We start from the raw sequence: 17200 nt of genomic DNA on the forward strand, positions 1-17200 counted from the left end.
GGGACACATCACGATATTTATTCGTTCGAATCGACCGATCGCGTGTTTCATTCGCTTCATTTTTCCGATTCGTCGTTCTGCTCTTATTAACCCCTCGCCTTGCTATTCGATTTCGAAATCTTGCAATTTGCGTGTCACACAACGTTAGCTTACGAGATCGGACTGCGGACCTTCGTGCTTTCGTAACAAGCGAAACATCTCTTGCCGACTAGATATGTATATTAGATTGAAGGTATCCGCACAGTTGTGCCATGAGCGCGCAAAGGTCCGCAGTCCGTTTGAAAAATTTTTAAATGCTACAAAGTAAGGTGTTGACTTCTCTAGGCGTGTACGATCAACCCAGTTTCTCTGTTTTCAGCCTAAGGGTGACGACGTCCGTGTACCCGGTGCCTAGTATCTGCGCGGCCGATCAAATCACCGACTGGTTCGACTCGCTAGCAGAATGCCTACATTGGAACGTTCGCAAGAAGCAGAAGCACCTGGACGAGCTGAGCGACCTGACCCACTCGTCCAGCAACGACACCCTGGACTCGCTGGACCGCGACAGCTAGGCCAGGCAAGCGAGTCCCGACGGGCTCTCGTCGTCGAACCAATCCCCGTGCCGTCGTCGGCTCGGCGCCCGTCGAAAGGGTCCACCACGCGACTCGTCACAGATACCACACCGTTCGTTCATGCGGAGACGACCCGCAGCTCACGATTCTCAGCTTACGCGTGTCTATGCGCAATTGATCGTGCACGATGCTCGGACCTCCGTTTAAACATTCACAAGTGACGCTTCCGGGTCTGACGGCCGGTGGTGAGTGCACTTTGCCTTCTCAACGTCGTCAGAACGCCGTGTGACGTTCTCGATCTCGCGACCTCGAGGCTGTGCCCGGTATCTTTCCATTTGCGTGGAACAGGTGAGACCTGCCGGAGAGCAGGTCTCCACGGCCCCGGGAGAGCAATCGATGGCCATGCCAAGGTTTTTATAACGCTTGACCGTTCGCCAAAAAATGCCCTCAACAGGAGCACAATTTTCTTGATCTCTCTCTCTCTCTTTCTCTTTCATCGAAACGTGCAATCATACGATCGAATGAACTTCTACGGACTTCGGAGCATTGTCACGACGAGCTGAGCCGAAATAGCGATAAAATGGATCGTACTCCACGCGTGTAAATAGAAGCGATTCGGTTTAGATCGGACCTCTGTACGTATACCCATGAGTCAACGCACCTTCTTCTAACAGCCGCGAGCTTAATCGCGTAAGAGAAGTAAATTGTTTGCAATTTCGGCCGATCGAGCCAACTATCGGAATGATTGAACAGAGTCGAGGAGCATTTTTTGCGTGTGCACGATGCAAATACGAGTATCTTTGTTGGACCGTTCCGCGAACGGCTCCTGAAGGCTTCTTAGCCGCGTGAGATTGAGTTGTTATGTTGTTTAATTGTGAGAACGCGAAGCGACCGGAGCCTCGCATGGACCATGATTATATATGTTTTTGCGATCCGCGGTCCAAGATCGCGACGATCGACACACCCGATTGGATCGATGCGGCGGGAAGAATTATTGTCCGGGCACAATAGCTTTCGCGCGGAAAACACATGAGAGCCGCAGAGGGGAAATGCATCGCCGGGTATTCTTTCGCTTCTGTGCGTCTGGAAGCACGTTCCTGTTCGCGATGTGCGAAATTTCGTGAAAAAGAAAAGCACAACGGGACGCTAAGACTGCGGATTCGAGACATTGTTTCCAAACGAAATCGAATCGATCGGCGATCAATCGTATCAAAGATATAAAAAAGAAAAATTAGAAGAGTTAACTAATTCTTATTGTACCGATGATGATGATGATGATCTTTATGATCTTGAGAATTTTTTATTTCGCATAGCGATCCGCAGTCTAGAGAGTTTCCTTCGCTGTGTTCAATTTCGGACTGTAGAAATTCATCGCGCATCTTTCTGAAAAAATTCTCGTCGAATCCTTTACTGAACCAATTTACAGTTCTATGTACGGGTGAAAATCGTTTTTCTTTTGATTGTAACAACAATGCGTCGCTCGTTGCTCGGATAGAGGAGAATTTGTTTTGTTAAATTGAACAATGACATCGAGCGGACGCGTCTTCAAAGTATTGCGCGCCGAGAGAGCGGAAAAGACAATATCTTACTGCCTCTGTATTTTAACCGAGCGATTTCAATAGCAAATCGACACCCGCGATCGGAATTCAGAGGGATATACAGAAAAGAAAAGGAAAAGGAAAACGTTCCAGAAGTTGCACCGTTTCATTACTTATTTATTGTACGTTGCTCGATGCATTTCAATGCCGCCGATTTATGCGAATTTGTACACCGTACAAATTCCCGTCTCTATGAGCGACATGCTGATTATTGGCAATGCACACAAGGATCATCGACTATTATTATTATTATTATTACTATTATTATTATTACTATTACTACAGACATAAAAAGACGAATGAGGTCGTTGTCTGGTAGTTTTAAGTTTCGACAACAAACATGGTCTAACCGTGGATCAATCTGTTGAAAATGTGGAATGTACTGTCCTATAAATGAGAATTTTTAATAAAATCATTTTTATACAGAATCGATCCCCGTCGTCCTTGGGATTGTATACTCGTGTTCGAATATGGAAATCGTAAAAAAAAAGGATAGCGAAAAGAGCAGCGGTAAAATTGCACAATTATGGTTGGGAAAAAATCGTTAAAATGCCAGAACAGTGGTGGAATGGACTTAGAATTGCATTCATTTTAAATGCAGATTCAGTGGAAATGAATTACTGTGCCCACACAAGTTTTGCAATAGCTTATCAGTGGTACACGTGTAAATTGTGCGATGTCGTGGAAATTCGAGGAATATTAGAAGAACTATTAGAAGAAGGCCAGGTGGTTTTAAGCAACTGTTGTGAACATTTTCACACGCGATTGCATATGCACGGACAATTGTTTCAATCAGGGAAGAACAGTGTCACTCATAAAATATGCTGCAAAATTTAAAGCTAGCAAAGGTCAGATTTAATGGATTTCCATAGAGGAACAATGTCATTAAGATTTGACGTCAATACATTTATTTCTGCGCAATCAGATAATTAAATATACATTATATACAGTGATTGTGTAAAAGTTACATCAGCTGGTTTACCATAGTTTCGTTGGACAATTGTATAATGATAAGTAGCATAAATTTCATGGGTGAACCGATGCATTATGTTTCTAAAGTAAGAGAAGCTCTTGGTGCAGCTTTCTGCTGCATTAGTCTCTAATTAGACTGCAGGTCTTTATGCACTCATTGTTTCTAAGAATCTTGCAGCGTCATCAATGTGCATCGATCAATGCAATTTAATATTGCTTTAATTATTCCTTGAAAGCATTAATGCAACTTTCTTCTTGTTGTATATTCTTACTGTGCTTCAGTCAGTCGCTTCCTTTATTCAACTATTGTTTCATTGTCTAACAAATAGTCAAGGCAGATAGCGAAACAATGAGTTTGCAATATACAGATAATATAATCCATTGCTGTTAAAAGTATGCTTATTTTATCTCTATATTTTGCACTATACTTATAATCTATCGCAAGGTGAATCTAGTAAAAGCTAAATATTATTTTGTCTAAGAAGTACAAATAATTCTCTGAGAACTACATTGTATTGGATCATCCCATAATTAATGCAAACTCCTACTAAAAGAAATTGATCTCATTTATGAAACATCATGATACAAAAATATTTGTCATTGATTTTAAAGGATCTTTTGTTTTGCAAATCACTGTGTAGCAGCTTGTCAGATAACAAATACTGTGTCAACTAACTGATTATTCAATAACTGTGTTACGTAAGTCCACCAGCCACTGTAACAGTGCATAACCACCCACAGTCTACAAATGACAACAGTTTTCTGTTGTCGTGTCTGACCCATAATCTAAACTAGAGGGCCATAAGGGCAGCCTGTTCCTTAACTAATAAGTATGACATAAATATTTACCTCTAAGGATTGACATTTGGTTACATCAGTCATGGGCACGACCTGCTGCACGCAACACGCACACGTGTGCCATACAGCCATCGCTTGGCGTGCATATATGCGTGGGTGTGCGTGCATAGAGGTCAACGAACATAATCTAATCAAGTTAATCCGCCTATCGACGCGGCTCCGCTGATATTTACATTGTTAAATCGTTTAACATTTAAACGTTAAATGTTAGCCGGAAAAGCGACGCGCTAACCGGTTTCGACCGGCCTCGTACCGGGTACACCGTTTAATCAGTATTAACCATAGTTAACTTACCGGCTACTGCACTTAAATAACGCGTTTCCTCTCTTTAAGTTGCAACAATGCGAAATTGACAGTCTGTCCTGGACTCGTTCGGGAAAAGGACCTCTCGACAGGACGAAACGAATATTGCACAATTTTCAAATTCGTAATCTGCAATCCGCGATCTGCAACCACGCCGACCACTGTTCACCACCATGCAGCCATTTGGGATCGGTTCGAATTTTCGAATCTGTTCGAAATGGTGGCGCCGCCAAACGCTGCGGGGAAACAAAGGAAATGCCGCTAGGGGGCGCGACATGTTTCAGACGTGTCAAGAGAAGAGGAAAAGTAATTCTGGCTTTTACAACGACGCTCGGTATACTAAACTATGCTATAATCGATTATTTAATCGATCGCTTTCTCGACGACTACTTAATTTAAAAAAAGTCACTATAATCGACGAACGCTCGAAGAAACTACCTAAACTTTCCACGGTCCAGTTCTCCACCAGTGTTCCCCGCGCTTCAACTATGCGAGCGTTTGATTTTCAAATTAATCAAACGGATCTCTGCCCCTTTTCTCGTTATTTCGTCGTCGGTTCGAATAAATTACGTTGTCAACGGATTGTTCATGTTTGCCGTTGCGTGAACATTTTTAGTGCCTACAGTTCACGTACGTCACTCTTTCACCGTTCACGACACGAACATAACGAGCACAGGCTCGGAGGAAAAGTGCAGGTACGCGCTGGTCTGTAAAAAAAAACGAAATTACAATCATTATGATTAATTGGTGATCTTGGAAAAGCGAAATCCTTGGAAATATGTCCTATCCGTTACGAGACCAAAAACAAGTGTCTGATTGATTTCAAATCTGAATTTAAATCAGAATTTCTAAGGCTCTAAGTTGGTGAAACAGATTAACAGGTCTCGATAGGATTTCGATGATGATAAAACTGTGCATGAAAACCGTGCAGCATCGCCAATAAATCATCGCGACGACGCGACGTCGGGCGTCGCGTTTCTGAATCAATTATGTTCATCCAGGTGTGTTACGACACACGGTGTTAAGTATCACTCGAAAATGCACAAGCAAACATTCCAGATCGGAGTTAGTATTGTTAGCGCACACACTCACATGCCTTCTGATCCGCGGCTTGTTCCGTGCAGGATGGTTGTTGGATGTAGAGGGCTGGTTTCAGTGGTCGCCCGTCTTGATCCTCCACAAGAACGACCAACCCATGGTTGCTTCCGGTTCCATGGGAATTTCTGGCGTTCAGTCTCCAGAATCGCAGACTCTGCCTGACATCCATGGCCAGATGGGTACCTTCTGGTGTCAACGGCGTCACCACCGAGTCCATCAAACGTTTCTTCGCTGGAAGAACAAGCTGGTATAGCGAAACGAGTACAGCAAAATTTCAGCTAAGATTTCGGATTGCGGGAAACTTACATCGATGCTTCTTCAGGGACTTCGTGTAGTAGTAGACGGATATTCGGATCTTCTTCTCGTCTTCCTCGTCCTCTTCGAAGGTACCTCCGGTCGACGACGTCAGATTCTCTTGCGGTAGTTTGAAGATCCTCAATTTCGCGGCGACTACGTGATCGTTAGACGTCAGGTTCAGTTGGAAGTGCATGTTCATCGTGTACGGGTCTGCCCAGGCGTCCTGATCCGTGTTCCTTGGCACTTGACCTGAACAAGAAAACGAATGGGATCAAACATTCGTTGCGACTTCGATTAAACGACAATTACAGGGTGCGCTAAATTGGCGGAGTTCGAATTATAGACGTCTCGATGCTTCTGTACGAACGGATACCTCAGTTTAGCGCATCCCGCATAATCGGCAGAACTGAATCGACTCACAGCTAGGAGAGAACATGGTCAACCTCTGCCGTTGCACCTGATTCGTGCTCCCGCTATTGTTCAACCGTCCTGTTAGGGCCAGGACCCTCGATTTAATATCCTCGATGGCCTTCTCGCCTTGGCTGCACAGACAAAACGAGCCTCGTTATAATAAAAACACCGTCGAGCATCCGACGCAAAAAAAAAGCTATAAAACCCATGACAATGACCACAAGCTATGTTCCGCCAAACGACTCCGTATTAAAATTCAAATGTCACGCGGAGACGCTCGGACACGAATACGCAAGTCAAAAAGCATTCCGTATTAAAAGCTGGGGATCGGGCGTCGTTTTTCTATCGCGTCGTGGAAATTTTCACCTCGCGTTGCATGCAAGTTCTTCCGGGTGGAGCGGGGCAGGCCATTGGACGGTGGTCAGTGACCTATAGACTCCACGGTATGGGTCAGAGATATTTATTATCTGTTCTAGACGTTGGCTAGACGGCGAGGGCATTGGTGTAACGATCATCTAATCTATCCATCTACCCGAGAAGCATTAACACTTCGCGCCGTCGCGTCTCAAGCCTTTTCCAACGACCAGCCGCCTCTCAGCGACCACATTCCTCATCGACGAAACGGATTTCAAACCTCTCGAGGTAATAGAAAATCTACGACGGGTCGGCAGGACCGTTCAGACTCTTCGAAGTGCTGGGAAAATCAGGACAGGGCATCGGGATCTATCGGGATCCTTCAATTTCCTAGCAATATTCGCGAATACTCGGCTGGGAAAATCGGACACGAGATCAGGGGATCCGTCGAGATATCCTAAAGGTTTACCAGACTGCTCCCTACCGACGAAACAATTTCCAAGCCCTTCGCGACAGAAAAAAATTGGAACAGAGCAGCAGTGGTCCCCCTAAACTGACATCAGCGTCTGTCTTTCCGCAAGCGACGGGACTCGCGCCGTAAACTACGGCGGCCGAGGCAAGAGCGGCGGATCAGGTAAGATTACGGGATTGCATAATGACGTCTGTGAGTCGTTAACCGAACGGGGGAGGGGGAGGAGGGGAGGGAGGGAGAAAAAAAGGAGGAGCGTCGTTGCCCCTACGTCACAGGCAAGGATTGTGCTGCGTTGGACGCCCACACGAAGATTTGAGCGCAGCCAATGGCGCGTCAACGACCTCGTCGCTGGCCGAGAAACAAAAGTCGCTTTTTTTCCAGGGAACGAGACGACGGCCAGACAGACAGGATGTCTAGGAGGATGGTATAGTCGAGGAGAAAGAGAAACGGAGGGAGATAGAGACGGATGGATTGCTAGATAGATGGAGACGGATGGAGAGGGAGAGACAGGGAAAGAGAGAGAGAGAGAGAGAGAGAGAGAGAGAGGAAGAGAGGTAAAGGCGAACGTGGAGGAATTTCGGTGACCCTATCCTGTTGGCCTGTCTCATTCCTTTCCTTCCAGGAACCTGGACAGGAGCGGCAGGCCAGGCGAGAGAAGCACCAGCGCAGACCTGGCCACCGCTGACGAAATCTCCCCACGAAATCTCCTCCACCGGCTTGTATACGATTCTAGACATGCTCGTTAATCTAGCTGCGTCCAAGTCACGCATTCTACACCGTCTCGTTGCGTACGTGTCACGTCTGTCTGCCGTCTGGGAAAGGGAAGGACTCGGGTGTCTGGAGGCCGTTGCATCATGAGAATGAATCCGGTGATCCTTGCCGAGTACCGTATCGAGAAAATCGTCTGCTACCGCCGTCGTCGTCGTCGAGCCGACCTTTCTCAAGCTCTTTCTCCAAGAAACCCCGGTTACCAACGAGTTTTCTGAACCTAGCCAATCTCGCTCCAGCCCCTACCCCTAACGCCTTCTCATTTATTTAAGGTAACGCGTTGTTCGACAACGACGACGATCACGCAATGTTTCTCTTAATACAGCCTAGACAATTTTTGCAACTACAATTTGAAAAACAGTTTTCCTTTTCCATCTTTACTCCGCGAAAACTGTTCGGCAAAGTTCAGAAGTAAAACTCGTGGAAATAGTGAAAAGCGACTGTCGCGTAAGCAACAGTTACGAAAGCGGGTGCAGGGTCAAAGAGGTCAGCTAAAGACGGTAACGTCCGCGCGCAACATTGACGGAACGGCGAAGAGCGTCAGAATTCCGCGAACTGCGGGGAAACTGAAAATAGAAGAGCAATCCCGTGATTCACGGTTCCTATAATTGTCCCGAGGAAAAAGTCAGCCCGCGGAAGACCGAGGGGCTTGGGCCCCAGATAGAGATCAGAAATACCGCGGGGTGAGAATCGTTGGTGCCGGGGGGGAGGGGGGGGGGGGGGGGTCGTGGCCCCGGGAAAAAGTGGCCCCCGCATTACGGCGTGTAACCGCGAGAACCACCGTGCGCACCCGACGCGATTCAAGCACCACCGCCAAAAAATGCACGGTTGCATCGCGTCTGGATGCACTTGGTGGGGGAGAGCCACTGTGCGAAAACTTCCTCCTCTCTCTCCGTCGGTTGCGCGTCTCTCGCCCTCTCCGTTCGCATAGGAAGAGAGACGCATAGACAAGGTCAGCGCATTAAATTCAAATGTGTTACGTAACCTCGTAAGAGAGCAGTCCTGACTGCAATCTGACTAGACACCCGGTGATTACGGGGGTGCTCAACTCTCATCTCGGGGCCAGAACCGTCGGTGTTTCTACGCTGGCGCTCTAACCGAAATTTCTGCGACCTTTCGGTGCAAGCTCGACCGCTTCGAATTCGGCGAGTCGATCTTATCTTTTAATCGCGGAGATTCTAACGCGACGCTTTTGCGGACATTTCAAAGGCAGTTTCGCGCGAATATTCGCGGAATTACGGAAGTTGCGGGACCGAGTCTGACTAAGTCGAGGTATTTCACGCTTTCAGGCAGCGTTTAGAGGAACCGCGTTTTCCTGTTGGTTCTGCCTTATATTTTTCAACGAAAACATTTTTGCACGTTTCTGAAATATCGAGGAAAATATCCCGGCTGGGAGTTTTAAGAAAATCCGCTTCCCGATCTGTTGGAAAAGCATTCGCAAAGCTTATTCTTAGTGACTTATATAGCACTACCCCCTTAAACATCGTACACACATTTTCAACTTTTCGAAAACCAATCTGTATACTTTGAAAAATTGCAAGAAATTTCGTCGAGAATTTGTAGAAGGACCCGAAAGGGGAATAGACGAAAGACTACGACAAAGGATACTTAACGCGATCGTTCTCAGAGGAGAGCGTCGCGTCGGAGGGTTAATGGGCCCCATGGTCGTCGAACGACACGTGTAACCCCTTCGTCTCCTTCGTGGTCCCGGTTCGTTTGATGTTCTCGAAGTCGAGACGCTGGAAAATGTCGGACCGATTGAAAAACTGGTTCCCCGCCTATCTGTCGCCCGCTTGTAGATCGTCGGTGGATCCCCGGTGCTCGCACGCCGACCGAGAAATCCGACGGGCGCAACCGGAGAGAGGAGAACTCTCTTCCTTTCTATCTCTCTCTCTCTCTCTCTCTCTCTCTCGTCGGGCAAGCTACGCCAGTGCCGACACGAATGCATTTACGCGTCTAGACTTAATAAAATAAAAGAAACGCCTTCGCACCCGCGCGAAGAGGGGCCGCGCGTGGAGGAGAGCGATTTAAAAACATAGCTGAGGGTCCGCCGCGGAATTTCCACCGTGTGTCCTTCCTGGCTGGACTCCCTGTTCTCTTAGCAACGGCCTGACACCCTCTGTTCCGCCCTTCTTCTACCTGTAGCCAAACTTTCAGTGTTTCGAGGCATTTATCTCTCGACTTCCGATCACGCTTACTTCCTTCGGTGGAAATCCGAAGAGAATTTGTTAAGTGCTCCTGCCAAAATATTTGAATAATTTCTAATGTCGGTTAAAAAAAAAAAGCCGTTAAAAAAATGAAATCTGACAAATTTTTCAGATTTCCACAAGGGTTTCGAAATCCCGCGGCTCGTTAAAATGGACCAAGGATGAATTTAGCGGCTCGCGTTTATTTTCGGACCTAGCTGATTTCGGAGCAGCTAGACGAAGGGTTTAGGGCAAATCGGCAGTTGGTCAGCGGGAGACGCGGAATTTTGTCGGCGGATCCCGGCTCTCGGTTTCGTCACGATATTTTTACAGGCCATCGAGATATTTTTACGTGCCGGGGGCAACGATTTGCCTGGTGGTCCTCGTGTTCGTCTGCACGGCTGGAAAACCGTTCGAGTTTTTCTCGTCACGATGATCGAGGGACGGAGGCTCAAACAGCAAGAAGCAGAAACAGAAAGAGGGAGAGGAGAAGAGAGAGGGAGAGAGAGAAGGGTAGGGAGGGAGAAAATAAGTGGTGTTACCTTTTTCATGCAGACACAACACGCAGCGCACGAGAAAAGGAGTCTGGTCGTTATCGCGCGAAATCGCGGCCCGTGCAACACGAGCAATGAGATAACTGCGATGAGAATGTATTTTTAGATTATGCAAGCGAAGCCAGAAAGAAAGCGGCCGGCCGCAGGGCTCGGCGAAAAGAAAAATCCAAAACCGAAAAGAGAAGCCCGCGGTGAGAGAAGAGATAAAGAAAGAGAGAAAGAGAAAGAAAAAGAAAAAGAAAAATCCGTGTTCGTAATCGGCAGACCGAGTCCCTTACCCGAAAAGCGATCATCTGGGGCCGGTGCTTACCTGTCGAAGCTTGAGGTTAGCTTTCCTCTAGAAGACACAAAAAGCACATTTCGTGAGACTAATCTAGTACAGCGAAAGCGGGACGCAGCATGAACGTGTGAACCTATGAGAACGCGTCCTCCGTCTCTGCGAGGTTCTGTCCGAGTCTCGGACATATTCCCATGATCCACGATCAGAAGCGAATTCGATCGTCGACTGGATCGGAAGCTTCGGAGGCGGAGGACCGGAGGCTAGAGGCCAGAGGCCAGAGACAGCCGGAGGATCGAAGCGTCTACTTACTCTCGCCGGTGAGCTATCGCCACTTGCTGATAGCTGGTCAGGTTCGCCAGGGGAATGTAGCCGGCGGAGATGTTGTTGTTGGCGATGAACAGCTTGATGGAGTCCGGGGTGTCGTTCTGGTACTCCAACGTGTCGTTCTCGGTCTCCTCCGTGGTCCAATTGCGGCGGAGATCGCGGCCAGTGTCCTCGTAGTCCGACGTCTCGTTGTCCCCGCTATTTTCGAAGCCGAGGGAGTCCACGAACTCGGGCAACACCCTGTAGACGTCGTCCTCGACCCACTCGAGTCCCTCGTACTCGCTGACCTTCCTAGTCCTATCCTCCTGCTCCTCTTCGGGCTTGGTCTCGTTGCTCGGGCTGGTCGTCTGAACGACGACGTCTCCGGGGCTGGAGAGGTCGTCGATGGTGCCGGCGACTTCGAGCGACTCGACGGAGTCGGTGCTGCTCGCGATCGGGGCTGAAGCGGTGGTCGAGCGAACAGTCTGCTGGTCCTGAATGCCGTTGCCTAGCTGACCGATCAGAGGAAGCGGCACGAAAGCTGGAGGAGCAGTAGCAACGGAAGCGAGACTCGGCGTAGGAGATGCGTGAAAGGAGCTGGACCTCGAAACGGCGTGCTTCGAGCTGGGGATGCGATGCTTCCGGCGGTTCTTCTCATCGGAGCCGGAGCTGGAGTCGAACTCCGAGTCGTCGTAGCGGATCTTGAAGACCACGTGCGGAGCCATCGCTCTGTCAAACTCGCGACGCGCGCTCTCGTCCTCCTCGGAGTTCGCCGACTCCTCAAAGTCGAGGCTCGCCTCGGACCTCGACTGCTGGAATTCTAGGTTCGTCGGCAGGTTCTCGTAGTCGAGGATCGCCTGTCGGTTGTACGCCTCGAAGTCGAAGTCCTTGTAGGATGGCCTGTCCGCGTGACGGTGCTTTTTGCCGTCGGCCCTCGGTTCCATGGAATTCTGCTCCCAGTATCTAGGCCGCTTCTCCCCGCTTTCGCCGTAGAAAGCTTTCGTCCAGGACCTCGAGTCCTTTCGTCTCGCCTCCTCGTCCTTCTTCTTGCCCAGCTCTCGTTCACGAATCGCGAGTACCTCCTCCAGGCTGTAGTTGAGACTCTTGAGCAGCAGCATGTCACCGGCGCTCAGGTCGCCGGTGATGATCTTGAGGATAGCCTTCTCCAGCATCTTCTCCAGCCTGCGGTCGCTGTACGGCAGCTTCTCCTTGGTCTCCTCGCCGGTCAGGCTCCTCCTGTTCTTCTCTCCCAACGCGGAGATCACGTTCATGTCCTCCGACCTCCTGTCTTGCTCCACCTGGTCCTTCCTCCTCCAGTCGTCCGCGTGGTGATGGTGGTGACAGCAGACGCCGTCCATGGCGCACACCGCCAGCAACAGTACCAAACACCTGGCGAGCTTCATCGTGGCCCGAATGTTCCGTGGTTCGCGACGATAGATCGTAATGTCTACACTTTTCTGGTTCGCCGAGTCTCGTTCGAGTCTCTTTCACTGTGGTCTCGATGCGTCAAACAACTGTCATCGACGAACCGTGTCCTCCATGTCACTGATCATCGAACGATCCGACGCGAACGAGCTGGCGGTTAGACGGCTGGTTAGACGGTTGGTTGGGCTAATCGCATCAGGAAGGCGCGAGCAGGAAAGAGATCCGTGGCACGCGTGTGCACCGGCTGAGCAGTAAGTATCAACTGAGCGGCGGTGCCGGCCTGCTCACAGACATAATTCTGTCTACTCACTAATTCCGAGACAAGCACGAACCCGCGAGAGCCGACCGGCGCGCGGCATTACTACGATCACTGGTTCTTATTTTTTTCCGTCGTCCTCGCTCGTTCCTTCCTTCTTCTCGTTCTCCGAGGGCCTCCTTTCTCTTTCTCTCGATGCCGCTCGATCCGCTCGATCCGCTCAGTCCGCTCGCTGGCGAACTCCACCCGCCGAGCCGCGCCGCGCCGCGTCTTTTACACGTTGTCCCTTTCCCTCGCTCGCCGAAATCCGACTGCGTTTTCTCTCTCTCTCTCACACACTCTCTCTCTCTGGTCCGCGATGCTTTATCTCGCGGTTTCTTCTTCGTCTTGTTCGCCTTCTTCCTCCTTCCCTCGGTGTCCGGTCGCCTTTTCGCGGCGCGATAGAGGCTTATCCGCTTCTGCACGCTTCGACACCGCGTGCTGCCGCGCTTCTTCGCCTCGCTCTCGCGCTTCCGGCGAACACAACACCGCGTGCACCGCTTCGCCGTGTTCCACCGGTACCTCCACCTCCTCCTCGACCTCCTCCTCCAACTCCTCGACCTCCTACTCTTCTTCCTCCTCCGTCAACCACCGTCGCGTCGCCTCCTCTTACACCTCCTCCTTCTCTTCTTCTGCCTCTTCTTCTCCTCCTCCTCCTCTTCTTCTTCTTCTTCCTCGGCTCCGCTTCTGCTTCGGCTGCTGCTTGTTCCTCTCGATTCGTAGGCAGGCCTCTCGGCGATTCCTTCGATTACTCACCCGACACCGCACGGAATTTACTTTCTTTTTCCTTTCTTTGCTCCTCCGTCTCTCCTCTTTCTCTCCTCTTTCTCTCCAGGCAACAGCAGCGGCCGCTACGCTCCGACCGTCGTCTCTCCTCTCCTCTCTTTCTCCGTCTGTCTGACCGTCTGTCTGTCTGGTCGACCCGATGCACCGCCGATAGACCGGAGAGTGCGGTATGCTCCTTCACCGGGCCCAGCCTTCCAAGATCTTTATCGAGCGCGCGACAGTCTGCATACTGATCCTTATCGGTGATCCTTTCACAATTCAGGAGACTCCGCCGCCGCCGCCGCCGCCGCCGCCGCCGTGTCCTTTCACCGGTCGACGCTGGCCAGACACCGACGGTCGTTCGATTCGGTGGCGAACCGTGGATTCCCGGTATTCCCGTAGACGCGATCCCAGATCTTCCTAATTGCCACGGTCCGGGTGTTAATTGCCGGTAGGACGTTCGGAGCGATCCGCTTGTTAGGGGTTGGTCGACGGGGACGAGGATCGGGGGCGTGGAAGCAGTCGCGAGAGAGGAAAAAGGAATCGACGTCCGGAGGCGCGAGAAATGATCGAGCCGGGCACCTTGTTGTATTCGGCTGCTCGTTTCAGGGGCAGCCGCACACGACTTTATAGGGTGTCTCCCTCTCCGACGTCTAGACGAATCGAAAGATATGATCTTTGAATCATAATGTATCGCTTTTAATAAATGCAGCCTCCGCGTGCGTGCGTGAAAATACGATGCGTGGCAACGCACGTCGACGACGGGGCCCAAAAAGAAGAACGGGAACGAGGAAAGAGGGGAAACGGACGGAGAGAAAGAGAGAGAGGGACGGAAAGAGAGAAACGCGCCGGAGAGAAGCCGGCAAAAATATGCGCGACCGAGATCAAATCGCCGGCGAAGGGAAACCCCTCTGCCCCGAAGATTTTTCACTCCTTTCTTCTTTTGTTCGGCCCTTCTCCGCGGCCCTTCCTCCGCGAACTTCTTGATTACCTTCGTTCTAATTCGTAACCTATCCTTCGACTATTTGCCGATCGAAGTACGTACCACTTCGTAGCCATTGCCCCATAAATTTCTTCATCGCGGGCGATCGAACAAAATACCATTAAAATGATTTGGCCCAGTCGACAAGACAAATTTGGGTAATTAATTTGCCGAAATACCGTTCGCGACCGCAATCGATGGAACGACGATCGAAATTCTATGGAACGGGAAAGAGGAAAAGGCTGGAGAAATGGACGCCGCGTAATTAATTGGAATGCTTAGGAGAGAGGGACGAAATCTGCATTTTCGAGCGGGGCCTGATCGGAATCGTGGCGGGGCCCCGCCACGTAAAATTGGGTTAAAGGATTCGGCGAGGCTGAACCTGTCTGGCCGTCTAACGGTGGAACAGACATTGGCCATGCGAGCGCGTCTGCCGTCGCAAAATAAATCACTCGCGGCAGACGGGAATGTGTCACCGTTGAATTTGCCGGAAGCGCTTGGCTTCTTCTATCACCGGGACTATGTCCGATGGCTTTGCATCCACGGTGCCCGCTCTAGTTCGCCACAGTACACGAATCATTTTCCGAAGCTGTGTGAATCAACTGATTCGCCACGCTAATATATTATTCGTACTCTGCGAGGCGAACTTTTCGAGCGATGAAAAGGAGAGCACTCCGGAGCGATTCTAATTATGTGGGTGCTCGGACGATCTAGGAGGGGTGGTTTATCGCAGAGGTGTACATTTCCAGCGTCGAAGCTGCAGATTGCTCCGACGATCCAGTTCCGGCAGACGGCATAATCGTGCGCATGGTGTGCACGATGCACACACGTCCGCGTGACGCGGCGAACAACAACGTAGGGATCTCGTGGCATCCCCGACGGGGGCCCGACAAGGACGACGCGACGGACGGGTGTTACGAGAGTGCAAACAACGGTTTGATGGCGAGGCAAGGCCCCGGCGCGTTATTTATTTTGGCACGTCTAGACGCCAGATTGTCTGTCCGTACGTCCGAATCGCGACGGACTGTTCGGAGGTGACGTCAGAGACGGGCTGCCGTTGCATCGTCGAGATTCTGCCATCCACCGCGACCTCCTTCTTCTCTGTCCCGTGTCCCTCCGTCGCGTCGCTCCCTCCTCGTCCGTTGCTTTCTTTCGCCTCGCCGCGACGATCCGATTGTTCTTTTTTCGATTGACGTATATTTAAATGCGTGCACGTGTCTCTCTGCGCTGCGTGTCTCATCGGTGTCCCAGGGCCGATGGGAACGCGCGCGGGTACCTCGCGGCGCGGAACGAGGTTGACAGTAAGGTGGCTGGCGCGGCGGGGCGCGAGGGGGCGCGAGGGGTCGGGATGCACGCGAACACCAGTGCATCGATGCGAGTGCATCGGGGGTGGAACCGAGCGACTCTCCTCCGCGCCACGGTTGTTCGCCGATCTGCTTACAGAGCCACGATCGTCTGCTTGGCTCGGCCATTCGATTCTAGAAGGATCGACTGCCATCCGCGAAACTTCGACGAACGACTCGCCAAAAGCCTCGAAACTTTCGTCGAGTTGAAACGATTCCTTTAATTTCATTAAAATGAAACTACTGTTCCAACAGCTTCACCATTTCGATGACATCTTGTCTTCCTCCCACAATGAAGGAACGTCAAGACGTGTCTATCGGTCGCATCGCTGGCAGCCACGGTTTTGTTCCGGAGCTTCCAGGGTATCGGAACGTTCCTCTCGCAAGCTCCGCGATCCCAAGGCTGTAAAGAGACAGGTTCGATGACTTTCTCTCGGACATCCCGGTTCCGTCGTCGCCAGTCCCCGTGACGTCAAACACCCAAACACAGCAGGAGAAAATAATCCGAGTCAGTGTCCCGCCCACGCGCGGCACAATCCCGTTTATTCGTTTCCCTTCGAAATTGTATAAACTCCGAAAAATAGGGGGCAAGAGAAGAGAGGAGAGAAGCGGAATAAACGAGAGGAAGGAAGAGTCGTCGCGGCGCGGCGCGGAGCGGCGGGAGCTCGGAAAGAGGGGGGAGAACGGTGCGCGCGAAGACAGAGAGAAAAGGAAAAATGGAAATGGTGCAATTTGCATGGCTCGTACACATCCCTTCCTCCCCCACCTGGAGGCAGACGGCAATCGAGATAAGGCGTACCTGGAATCCGGCAGGAGAGGCCCGCCTTCTTCTCCTCCGGACTCTGGTCTCCGGTCCCCGGTCCCCGCCGGTGCTTCGGCACTCGGCCGGGGTCTTCGTGGAACGGAGATTTGAATTTCGGATCGGATTGCGCAATCGCACCCACGCATAGGTGCACTCGTTTCGCCACGTCTCGCCTCGTCTCGAAACCAGGGGAGAGATCGGCCGAAATCGAAAAACACGCGTTTGTGCTAATCGGCTCGGACACCGTTCGTACCTACGAGTGCCCCCCTTTTATTGTCCACGCGTCGTGTTTACCGGGCCAGCTAAAATATTCGGCACACGGGCCCCGTCTAGACGATCTCCAGCATTTAACCCGATCGGGCCCACAGAATTCTGACACGACGATTCACGTGGTCGAGCGCTGCCGAGAGATTTAGGGTCACGTTCCCTCGTATTCTCGGCTTTTTCACGAGTTGCTGCTCCGTCGATCTGTCGACGACGCATAGTAGTAACCAGCAGTGAAACTACCCCCAAGAGTTTACAGTTATTATATCCAGATCTTTGGTGGTTGACGACTGGTATCGTAACAGAGAAATAGAATTAC

At 50.8% G+C, this 17200-nt stretch overlaps 2 protein-coding genes across 10 annotated transcripts in view; one reads left to right on the forward strand and one right to left on the reverse strand.

Moving 5' to 3' along the window:
* Window positions 1-2577, forward strand: part of LOC144469206 (NAD kinase) — a 32025-nt gene extending 29448 nt beyond the window's left edge. For all 7 annotated transcript variants that reach the window (XM_078179218.1, XM_078179217.1, XM_078179220.1 and 4 more), the window contains one exon: window positions 359-2577. In XM_078179218.1, the coding sequence (XP_078035344.1) occupies window positions 359-551 (193 nt within the window). In that variant the 3' untranslated portion in view covers window positions 552-2577. The remainder of the gene's footprint in view (window positions 1-358) is intronic.
* A 463-nt stretch (window positions 2578-3040) lies between these two features.
* Window positions 3041-13740, reverse strand: LOC144469205 (uncharacterized). 3 transcript variants are annotated; one of them, XM_078179213.1, is made up of 6 exons: window positions 11012-13740; window positions 10733-10759; window positions 6098-6219; window positions 5687-5926; window positions 5379-5611; window positions 3041-4989 (listed from the first exon to the last, which is right to left on the reverse strand). In XM_078179213.1, exons 1-6 carry the CDS (start codon window positions 12406-12408, stop codon window positions 4933-4935), a joined length of 2076 nt encoding a protein of 691 aa, XP_078035339.1. In that variant the 5' UTR covers window positions 12409-13740; the 3' UTR covers window positions 3041-4932. The 3 variants fall into 3 exon arrangements, with proteins under 3 accessions (XP_078035339.1, XP_078035337.1, XP_078035338.1); XM_078179211.1 differs by having other exon boundaries at window positions 5375-5611; XM_078179212.1 differs by lacking the exon at window positions 10733-10759 and having other exon boundaries at window positions 5375-5611; window positions 11012-13739.
* Window positions 13741-17200: the final 3460 nt, after the last annotated feature.

Source organism: Augochlora pura, chromosome 4 (genome assembly GCF_028453695.1).
Source record: "Augochlora pura isolate Apur16 chromosome 4, APUR_v2.2.1, whole genome shotgun sequence".
Classification (NCBI taxonomy): Eukaryota; Metazoa; Arthropoda; class Insecta; order Hymenoptera; family Halictidae; genus Augochlora; species Augochlora pura.

Bases quoted from the DNA above. Each gene is read 5' to 3' on its own strand.
- LOC144469205 (XM_078179211.1), bottom strand. From the start codon at position 12,408: ATGAAGCTCGCCAGGTGTTTGGTACTGTTGCTGGCGGTGTGCGCCATG. The intron at 10,760-11,011 runs GTAAGTAGACGC...TGTGTCTTCTAG, and splicing joins GCGATAGCTCACCGGCGAGA to AGGAAAGCTAACCTCAAGCT. The intron at 4,990-5,374 runs GTGAGTGTGTGC...TTTTTTTTACAG, and splicing joins AGCCGCGGATCAGAAGGCAT to ACCAGCGCGTACCTGCACTT.